The following is an 11779-nucleotide window of genomic DNA, read 5'->3' on the forward strand; positions in this document are numbered from 1 at the left end:
AAATATATAATTTTATCTTATATATTTTAGAATAATTACAATAATATCCCTCTATATATAATTTTTTTCAATTAAGCCGCTGTTTTTATTGAATAAAAATATTTTTTTTATTATTTCGGGTCGGGTCAGGTTTCTAATTCATATATTCGGGTAGGATCAGGTCGGATGGACCAAAAACCCAACCTGACCAATAGCCATCCCTAATTGGGATGATTTTAACTTATAATGTTTATTAGTATGATTTTTATAATTTATTGAAATGAATAATCAATCAATAAAATGAAAATTTAACATTTTTTAAATTTTTATAATATAAAGCTACATATAAGTTATAAAACAAACTAAAATTAAGCAATAAAACAAAAAGAGTAATTCTGTCATTTTGCATTACTGAAATCAAATTCATCTGACATGTCTGCGAACCAAACATAATATAGAATTGGATTCCAATTCAATTTTCTGCCAACCAAACATGTTTTAGATTCAGATTTCAATTCCTACAAATTCCAATTCCTTCACAGGTTCCAATTCCCTCAGAAACATTCCAGCGAACCAAACGTCACCTTATTATTATTATTATTATTATTATTATTATTATTATTATTATTATTATTAATAGGAGATTATAAGGTAATATTCGTTTAAGTAAAATTCTCAATTATTTGATATTAAATGTAACACCCCTAATCCGTACCCGACCCGAGTACGAGTCCGAGATGTGACATTACCTTTTTAAAATAATTTTCCTTATAAAATAACAAAATATTTGAACTTATTTTATGAAAATAAGATAATATATTATTAAATTATATTCAGTATAAAATTTGGAGGTAAAAAAATATATTTGCGAACAATAAAATACGTATAAACAATAATCTGCTACAGTACCGTGAACAGTAACCTACTACAGTACCCGAAATATTAAATTTTCCAGTTTACAAATAGGGAATCGATTCCCTAATCGATTCCCCTGCTACAGTACTGCTACAGTACTTCCGTAAAAATGTACATAAAATTCGTAAAAATTCATCCGTTCATTATTATACACTTACATAATTACATTTAAAAACATTAGAAAAGTCGATCAGAGTGTTCGTATCTAACAACTTATTACATGCCAACATACTTTATACAAATAAAATACATACTTTGTTGTTTACTTCTGATCTGATCCCCTAATGATGGTATGATGCGTTGCTGCTCTTAAGATCGATCTTCTTACTTTTCTGTACCTACGTGTAAATCACTTACACGCTAAGTCATAGACTTAGTGAGGTATATAAATATAATGATGATGTATTCCTTATAAATATGAACATGTGATCTATCCATTCAATGATATAACATATAACAATAATAATGCAATTACCTTTGATAACATTCTATAAGCCCATGTACATTACTGAGAACTCAAGGTATTCGAGTACATTGAGGTTGTGCACTATTGCTGTCACCACAGCTCGTATAAGTCCCAATGAGTGGCATATGAAATTTGTCCCGAAGGACATGTGAATATGTCCCGAAGGACCTATGAGTTGTCCCGAAGGACCTATGAAACCCTCGACTCTTGGCATGCCAACTATACCTATAGCCCTCATATCGTATACTATGGGCATCATTCTTATATTTCATATGTTTATGTGCTCATTCATATCATATACATTCGAATTTATTCACATATCATTTATCAAATCATATGAGCATATATACCTTATGCATGTATCATAATAATTATCATGTATGCATGTTCATAACTATTGTTCTATAAAAATCAACATAGGATTAGACTTATCACAAGTCTTATTCCATTGTACTACCCTTAAAATAGGCACTCACCTTGGCCTCGCTTTCGTTGTTTCAATCCTAACTCTTCGATTGTTCCGGAATAGAATTACGTTTTATATATCTACATAAACATAATTTTCAAGATATTTATCAGAAGCCTAACCCTTGTAATTTGATACTAACAACTTAAACTAATTTAATAAACCAAACTTCAACATTTTCTTTTAGGGGGAATCGATTCCCCCCAAGGGGTATCGATTCCCCCCAAGGGGTATCGATTCCCTTTGCATAATCTAAAATTTTACTGTTCAAACTCGAAGATCATCAACTCTTCACTAAATTTCTCAGACAAGGTTCCTTTCATACCACCAAACTTAACTACAACCATTTTAATTAACTTCTATCAATTCCAATACTTTAAAATCTCTCATGCTTCATTCAAATTCTCAAAGCTAAAAATCATACCCAATTTTCAACATGTTTTAAATCCAATTCTAACACTCCATATTCCTTAATTAACTTCTTGACAAGTCAAAAATCTTATTCTAACTTCAAAAACTCATCCATATCAAAATTTCATCTAAAAACCCATTTTCCAAATCTATCTCTAAAACACTTATCTTGTTGTCTTAATGTCATATAAGCTTTCCTTTAGCTTATATAACATCCAAACTTCAACTTCCAAGCTAAAAATCAAAGAAACGACCAAGGTTCTGACTCTTACCTTAAGCTTGGGTCTTCACGTTTGGAAGAAGAGAAGAGTGAAGAAGATAAGAAATTAAGGAAGAAGAGATGAGAGAGATCTGGAAACATTTGTTTCCTACTCAAGCCCCACGTGGGTTATAATATAACCCCATCAAAATTCTTAATTATAAATTTTCCTTGCAAATGACCAGTTTGTCCTTTATTTCATTTCATATTTACTAACAATTGTTTTTAAACTATTTAATTATTCTACTTTAATCACCAAATTCTAAATTTTTACAATTTAGTCACTAACCCGTTATTTGGGATATTACATTAGACCTTCACACCTTTGACATTCATGGTCTTGAATCCGGGACCTTAAGGAATATCAACATTCTCTTTATCACTGAGGTCGTTTCGTTTGTACCATATAATTCATCGTGCAACATTAGAACAAAGGATGGACCAGGTTGAATCGGGGGTTTGATTAATCTAACTCGATAAAAATACATCTTCCATCTAAAATTTGATCGGAGTTTAAGATAATTTTACCCGAATCACCTTTTAAGGTAAAATCCACATCCAATTCAACCCGACACTATATATATATAGATAATTGTTAATTTTATTCGATAAAATAGAGCTATAGTTATAAAAAATAATATAAAGTCTATCATATAAAATTGATAAAATAGTCCATACACCACAACAACTAAAACCAACTTCAAATTCATGTTCACATGGTGAGTTGCTTGAGCCATGAGAGTTCTAAACATAATATTAGTAATCTTATCCTTTGATTTTAAAGAATCCCAAGCCTGGATAGGACCCCAAATTTTAGAATTTCACATATAATTAAAAAAGTAAATTATCTCTCTCATCGCCCACTAATTACTTAATTTTTGTTTTAATCATTTAATTATTATTATTTAAAATCATACATGATGTTGTGTTTTATTTATGTTTTGGTCTTTATGGTTACGAAATTAAAAGCATTGATGATATTATATATTTTTTTAAATTTTCATGTAATTCTTATTTTATTATTTAATAATTTTTTGACGTTTTCTATTTGAAAGTTGATGTATTCATTAGACAATTTGTTAAAGGTAGTAAATTAATTCATTTTTATTTACTCTTACAATTCATTTTCTTCGATACTTTTTATTAGAGGCCTAATTTTTATATTCACCTTCAAGTCATCAAAATCTCGTAAACTAAGCCAATGATCAAAGGGTTCTTAAATGGGGAGGAATATTGATAAAATATCAGGGTGATGGAAATCTTGGAGAAACATGGGGAGCCTTGATGTTTTTACTTACAATAAATTGATTGGTGGGTCTTGTGAGATGATGAACCACCGTCAACGAACTTTTTATTTTTAGCACTGTGGAGTAAAATGCATAAAAAAGATATAAGATGGGGTGAAAACAGAATTATGAGAAGTAAAATGGCTAAACTGAATAAACTTAAAAACATTAGAGCATAAAGGTGACATTATTCCTTTCCTCAAAATGCTGGGAAAAACCCCTAATTATTGAAAAATTCGCCCACCGTGGAGCTTGAACCTAATATCGTTAAGAGCTTTGCTCTCTACCAACTGAGCTAGACGGGCTTGATTGTAATTTTTCTTAACCGGTTTAACTAAGATAAATGAGATAAATTTTGCAGTCAGTTAACACGAAAACAAGGGACATGAAGGGAATAAAAAGTTATTAACATGCACGTAAATGGAAAATATAAGTTGTTATCTGCATGATTTACTATTGCTTTCTGAAAGGTTATTAACAACGTGCTCGATCGAGTGAGGCTATAAAATTTCTCAAAATTGTTCTTAGATTCGAAAAAAAATTATTAGAATATATTTAATCGATAAAATACGATTATCATCGATAGTTTTAGGTTGAGCACAATTGAACACCTACAATTTCATTTCTCAAAAATAATTGAGTTCAAGAGTCAATTATAGGTAAAATTGGCCTAGTAAGGTATATGAATTTTTTATTTAGCCTAATAGGGCAAGTAAAAATTTATTTTTGGATCTATGATATTTTTTACGGTGACATAAAACTCGTCATATCGAGGTGATAAGTTTTAATAAAAAATATTTTTTTATAACTTTTTACCTCGAAGTGATAAATTTTAATAAAAATATATATTTTTTGAAACTCGTTACCTCGTGACATTATGCAATAAAAACATTATTTTTTTCGAAATTAAAATAGAGGAATTTAATTTCGAGATTTATCATAATAAGGGGACTAAAACCATAGTTAAAGCCACTTTCTTCCCTGTGAAGACTCTTAATTTCTTTGAATATGCTTGGATGACAGATTTTTTTTATAAGAATTTCAGACCTCATTAAAAACCCTCTTCTTGATTAATGAAGCTTATAAAGAAGCTCCTTAATCAGCCGAAGGAGAAAAAGAGTGTCTTAGGAATTTATTCAACATAAGAAATTACATAAGATACAGCCTAAAAAGCACCCCAAACAGAAACAGAGAAACAGAAAATAATCCTAAACAACCCTAAACAACACTAATGACAGACTTCAAATTTCTCAGCTATAAATTTTCCTGGAAGTAAAGTTTAAAAATGAAAATTAGATTGATGATTAAAGTGAAAGATAACAAAAGTTAAGTAGTCAATAGCATAATTTACCCTAAAACCTTTCTCAAATTAACTTTCATGTTCAGATATGGATATCCGAATATTTGATCTGAAAAATTAGATATTCAATTTTTTTGATCAAATACAATGATAAAAATCTCCGGATATTCAAAATTTTAGATCGAATAATATCTGATATAAAAAATTACACAACACTAATATGCTATACTACAAATATGCATTTTAAGTGAATAAAAAAACAACAACGAGACATTCTTTATTATTCTCTATTTTTCTACTCTTCTACTTAAAATTCTACTTAAATCTGCTATTTCTCTGCGCTTTTGTTTATTAACGATTGAATTTTATTATTTGTTCGAAGATGAAATTTGCTGAAGAAACACACAAACACAAGCGTTTTGATTTTTGTGTTTGAATGCTGGATTCTATTAAAATAAAGTTTCACAATACTCTACAACTACCAGATTTTAACAATAGAATTGTTAAGTAGCAACACATACTTGACTACCAATGGTGCAGTCAGGTCAAACAGGCTCAACTGGTGGGTCGTTCTGATACAAGAAAAGCAAGGCCGAAAGTTTTATCAGAGCTGCTCACTTGTGTAATATCCCTTTCTTTTGTGGCTTTGGCTTTTTCTGATAATGGTTCTGCCAATGAATTTATCAAAACAGATACCCAAAGTTAGAATAATAAAGGCATAATACCAAAATAGCCCCCTAATGTTTGACTAAATAGTCATTTTTACCCCTATTATTTTTTAGCATTTTGACCCTCAATATTTCATTTTAGGGTAAAAATGTCATTAACGATTGACTAAGTAGTTACTTTAGCCACGTTAGGTGTATTTTTTGTCATTATGCCAATAAAAATGGCACAAAAGGTTTGGGGAAAAAGCTTGAAAGAAACGAGTGGAAGTGTATATGTACCTTTTGTCTTACAAGGGCTTCTTGATCTATCCTCTCCTTCCAATTACTCTTACGAAGCTTGATTGGTCGATTTCCAACATATTTACCTGCAACACATTATCAGAAAAGTGTACACTCTTAGGGTACAAACATATATAATCATCAAGGAAGCCAAAAAAAGTAATTCAGATTTGGCTATGATTATAATACTGCCCACCATTCATTTCTTTAAGTGCGGCTGCAAGGTCAGAGAGGTTAGCAAAGCTAACAAATCCGTAGCCCTTTGTTTTGCCGGTCCGTTTGTCTCTAACAACCTGGAAGGAAGATAATATATCATATAAATACCTCAGATATCAAATTGTTTTTAGGAAATCATGAATCCCTCACTGATTTTCTTAAGCACAAAAATGGCACCCCAACAGGTCAACCACAAGCATGATAAAAGGCATGCCATGCCCTTAAATAGAAACACAAGAAACAATATACCGCAAGGTAATGTAGTTATCAAACAAAATAAACCCAAAAATAAAGTTAAAATCATCAGTGTTTGTGTGCCAAAAACTAGTCAACTCAAAATGAGCATACTCACAAATATGTATCTTACCATTCTTCTTGGCATGATTAAGACAACAATGCATAGGCAACACTGAGGCTTCTCAAATGTGCCACAATGTTTGAGTCAGAGGACCAGTGAAAGCACAAGGGTTTTAAACATTGTTGGGATATGGGATAGTAGTTCACAGACAAAAAAGTGTAAGGTTATCTCAAGTTCAACGCCTACAATAAAAATTAACAGATAAAGGGAAAACCATGCACTTCTCGTTTCCCCCATTTAAGGCTAGACAGGAGGTGGGCATCAAACTTTTTTTTTGATAGGAAGTTAAGGCCTCGTTTAAAACCCCCTTCATGATTAACAGAACACCAATTGGTGTTCCATAATCAGCGGAAGGAGAAAAAGAGTGCCTCATAATTCATTAATAAGTAAAAGATTACATAATGTTTAAAACAAAGAAGCCCCTTACAAAAACAACCCGAAACACACCAAAGAACACATCTTTCACTCAATTAAACAATATCCCAACCCAACAAACAATAACTACCCAATACCAGCCTTAGCTAAGCTATCAGCTTCTATGTTTGCCATTCTGTCAACCCATCTGATAGCTCCTTCCAAAACTCTTATCATGGCAACAATATCTTTGACTAGATGAAGGAAAACACCAGGACAGCTATCTAAATTCTTAACCCAATCTATTCAGACTAGTTCAAAAATCTATTCAGCTTGCTATGACTCAATCTACTGCCTACTCCATAAGTCAGGTCAAATTGACCTTACTCAAACCCTGTAAGTCATAATCCAGCAGTCAACATCTAATATCGATGTCTATAATTTTGACAGGATCAAAGAATTCTAATGAAATAAAATGGATTATTCTATTAATTTGCAGACATGCAGGTTCAAGGCAAACCTACCTTAGACTCAAACAAATAACTGCTCTGTGCACTTCATACAAAAATCTGAACAGCAAATGCGAAGAGTTGATAGACATGGGGTAAACAATGCTAATAAAAAGGAAAATTTTAAAAAAGAATCAAGTAATTAGAAAGCTTACTCTAGCCATGTTAAATGATGGAAAACGTGCAAAAGCTTTTGAAAGAACATCATCATTCACCTCATTACCAAGATCACCACAAAATAAGCGAAAGTCATCTGCATATTAACAACAGAAATAGCACATTCGGAAGGGAAAAAACTTGTAAACAAACAAAGAGAATTGTGGGATAAATGAATATGACAGTTGATAGTTCATACTTTCTGGCCACTCTGCAAGCGTTGGATCCTCCCATGACTGACCAGCAGCTTTCCGTGGGATTGCTTTCTTTTTAGTTTCTGCTTTGTGTTCAATTTCACTGCTTGCAAGAGCAGCCTTTACACTCTCTAGTGCTTCGGGGGTAACTATTTGAGCATCTCTTTGAAATAACTGTTGGGCCTGTCCAAATATACTACAATTTATTACACAGGTGAATAATGTATTCAGACTCACCGCTTTAAAATAAAAATAGGGTTTCGGGGGGCACTTCATCCAAAATACATATAAAGAACAATAAATTAGCAATTAATAAAAAATAAAACTAGCAATAATGATAAAAAATTTGAACTAAAAACTCAAATTCTTTGTTCAATTTTCAACTCTTTATTCCGCCAATCCAATGCAACTTATTGTTCTTGTTTGAATTTTGAATTCAATTCTCAATAACATGGCCCAGAAAATTTCCAAGCTAACAATTTTTTCTTGAAACAATTTAAACCCAAAACAACTCGTAAATTCCATGAATCCCAAATTCCAAATAAAAACTGAAATTATATTTCTAGTTTATTGCTCTGCTGACCTGTTGGTATTGAGGGAGAGAATATACGCCAGGTACGGGAGCGACGGCGGCAGGGTAGGCAGCGGCTGGGGCGGCCGTAACGGACTGAGAAGCGGCGGCGTAGGGTTGGGCCTGTTGCTGGAGATGAAACGGCAAAGGAAAATACGGCGGATTCGTCGTCGTTTGGTAGGTGAATTGAGACGAGGATGAAGAAGAAGGATTTGTGGCGGAAGAGGGAGGAATCGACATTGCTGAAATTGGGGATTTAGGGTTTTAGAAGGGAACAAATTTGGGGTAGAACGATGATTCTGAAGAGGGAATGATTTGGGGGATCTGGGACGACTATTTAATGAAGTTTCTTTTGCCTTTCAGTTTCAGGAGGGCCAGCCTGTCCTTAAACGCTGTCGTACTGCGGTGAAGAAGGAAAAGCCCAAAAGCATATTTCTTTTCAAAATTATTTAGAAATTTTTGACATAATTAGTCACGTGAGCATATTAAATGGGCGCCTCATTTCGGATAACATATTGGTAGCTCATGAGATATTTCATTACTTAAAAGGATAAAAAAAATGGGCCGAATAAAGGTGCAACTATTAAATTAGATATGGAAAAAGCTTATGATCGTGTTGAATGAAATTTTTTTAATGATATTATGTTGAAAATGGGGTTTGACGATATATGGAACAATCTTACGATGAAATGCATTTCTTCGGTTTCTTATTGCATACGTATTAATGGTCAAATTTCAGTTTTTTTTAGGCCGGGGAGAGGGTTACGTCAAGGGGATCCCTTGTCTCCTTACCTTTTCTTAATGTGCACGTAGGGTCTTTCGGCATTACCATTGGCAGAGAAGCGAGCTGGTCGTATTAGGGGGTGAGAGCTAGCCGAAATGGACCAAGAGTGAAGCACCTATTATATCCGGACGACAGTCTCTTGTTCATAATGAACTCAGAAAGTGAGGCTCGTAGACTGAAAGAGATGCTTGAAATTTACGAGAATTCATCGGGGCAAAAAGTGAATTTGAATAAATCCCAGATTTTCTTTAGCAACAGCACAAGCGACCACAACAAGAGTTTGATCACTGGTGCTTTGGGATTCCGCGAAGAGCAAGATATTGGTTTATACCTTGGCTTGCCTTTGATAGTGGGAAAAAACAAGACAAATGCCCTTGGTTACCTAAGAGACCCTGTGGATCAAAGAGTGCGGGGATCGACAAAAAATCTTCTATCGTATGGGGGACAAGAGGTACTGATAAAAACAGTGGCACAAGCATTACCTACTTATGCCATGACTTGCTACTTGCTTCCCGATGGTTTAATTGACTCTATGGCAGCTACAATGAGAAGCTACTGGTGGTCGGGAAAAGCGAACGAGAGAGGTTGGGCACATGTAGCATGGAAAGAGATGGTGACCTAGGATTTAAAGATCTCAAACTGTTTAATGTGGCATCACTTAGGAAACAAGTTTGGAGGTTAATGCACAACCAGGGGACTCTTTGCTACAAAGTATTATCAGCTCGCTATTTTCGTAATGGTAATATCATGGAAGCAAAGTTAAGAGACAGACCTTCATTCGGCTGGTCTTGCATTCATAAAGCAAATAATTTTTTGAAAGCAGGGTACTTTTGGAGGATTGGCACCGATAGCACTACTCGTATGCATGACAACAGATGGGGCGACACACATTGTGTGGAGTTATCTGGTGCCTATATCGATAATCCGACAAACCCAACTAAATGTGGGGAATTTATGTTACCAGGAATTCCCTCTTGGAACGAAAGGCAAGTACTCCAAGTCTTTCAACCAGAGGACGCGCTAAGAATTTTAGCATGCCCTATTTCACCAATCAATGAAGATGAGTCGATTTGGGAGCACCACTCCTCGGGGACTTACTCAACAAAATCAGGTTATAATTGGCTTCTATAGCACAACAACATCGAGAGAGATACTTCAAAGGTTTGGAAGGCGTTAGCAAAGTTACATACACTAGCAAAAATCAGATTATTTGGATGGAGAATATGCCATGATGCCTTACCCATTGGCCATAAATTAGTTGCTGCCAGCCTTGATGATGGATCCTACAAGATGTGTACTCAAGAAAGAGAAAGTGCGTTACATGCTCTTCGAGACTGCACAAAGGCTAAGGAGGTTGAGTATGGAGCAATTGATCAGCAAGTCGCTAATGGAACTCAAAGCACTTGTAAAAAATTGCTGGAAAACGCATTGCAAGTTTTGGATCTTCAAAGTTTCACCTTCATGATGGTCTTACTCTGGAATTTATGGAATAGGAGAAACAAATGGGTACACGAAGAACAATTGGTCCCAGCGAGATTAGTGGTCGATCATGCTAGGATTCTTAGCTATGAATTTAAGCTGGCACATGGGAGAGATGACCTACAGGTGCCACTGAATCGATCTGCTCTATGAAAAAAGCCCATGTAATCTGTTATGAAAATTAATGTAGACGGTGCTTTTGGGGTTCAACTGGAACAGCAACAATAGGGGTGGTAGCGAGAGGCAACCACAGATTGGTTTATGCTGGAGTAGCTCGAACTTTAGTAGGGGTTCAAACTGCCGAAATGGCTGAAGCACAAGCCTTTTTTGCACCATATCTATAGTGAATCGTCTGACCAACCCCGGGGTGGATATGTCTCTGGTTGGGGTAAACCTACAGGAAGCCCACTCTATATTGGCACAATACCCCGAAATCCAGGTCCTTTATGCGTCACATATAGCAAATAGAGTAGCTCACACACTTGCCGAACTGGCTTTTACTTGTCATCAGTCTTTAGAGTTTGATTTTGACAAACCGGCTTGTATTACAAATGATGTATTAGATGATGCCATTTACGGTTAATATATGAAATTCATTTTCCTAAAAAAAAAAAAGGTAAGCAGCTTGATATCGCTTAAGTAAATTCTCGAGTTCGAGTCATTGTATATGTAGAAATTCCATGTTAGGAAACTCACCCACCAAAGTCAGGTGTGCGACGCGGGTCGGTCCAGATAAGTCAAGGCGAAACCTTGGAACCGAGAGCTAGAAAAAATATATAATATTTAGGAACACGTTTATATTTTCAAAGGTATTTTTTTAATAATCTTCATTTGTTCAAAGATATCAGTCGATACTCAAATTATTTAATTTAACTTTTAAAATATCAAACTTTAAAACAATAACGATATTATATGAGATGTATCGATACTTTAAATTTATGTTCGATTTTTAAAAATTTTAAAGTTTAATTTGATATTATATTATATTATGTAGAGATATCGATACTTGGGCATGATATCTGTACCATAAAAAAATTATCGAAGCATGAACCTATGACCTCTAATATCAACAATAATTCTTTTAACTACTGAGATAAGCTGATTGTTCACTTAAAATCGATTCGAAGTG

The 11779-nt window shown here is 34.0% G+C and overlaps 1 protein-coding gene across 2 annotated transcripts; it reads right to left on the bottom strand.

Annotated features, from left to right (window-relative positions):
- Positions 1–5499: 5499 nt before the first annotated feature.
- LOC120148452 (RNA-binding protein 42-like) lies at positions 5500–8711 on the bottom strand. Of its 2 annotated transcripts, XM_039161571.1 has the most exons (6): positions 8400–8711; positions 7822–7999; positions 7622–7719; positions 6226–6322; positions 6030–6115; positions 5500–5750 (listed from the first exon to the last, which is right to left on the bottom strand). In XM_039161571.1, the coding sequence occupies exons 1-6, from the start codon at positions 8625–8627 to the stop codon at positions 5697–5699; spliced, it is 741 nt and encodes a 246-aa protein (XP_039017502.1). In that variant the 5' UTR covers positions 8628–8711; the 3' UTR covers positions 5500–5696. The 2 variants fall into 2 exon arrangements, with proteins under 2 accessions (XP_039017502.1, XP_039017508.1); XM_039161577.1 differs by lacking the exons at positions 5500–5750; positions 6030–6115 and adding an exon at positions 7482–7526 and having other exon boundaries at positions 6225–6322.
- Positions 8712–11779: the final 3068 nt, after the last annotated feature.

Source organism: Hibiscus syriacus, unplaced genomic scaffold, assembly GCF_006381635.1.
Source record: "Hibiscus syriacus cultivar Baekdansim isolate YM2019G1 unplaced genomic scaffold, ASM638163v2 tig00002655_pilon, whole genome shotgun sequence".
NCBI classification, from domain to species: domain Eukaryota; kingdom Viridiplantae; phylum Streptophyta; class Magnoliopsida; order Malvales; family Malvaceae; genus Hibiscus; species Hibiscus syriacus.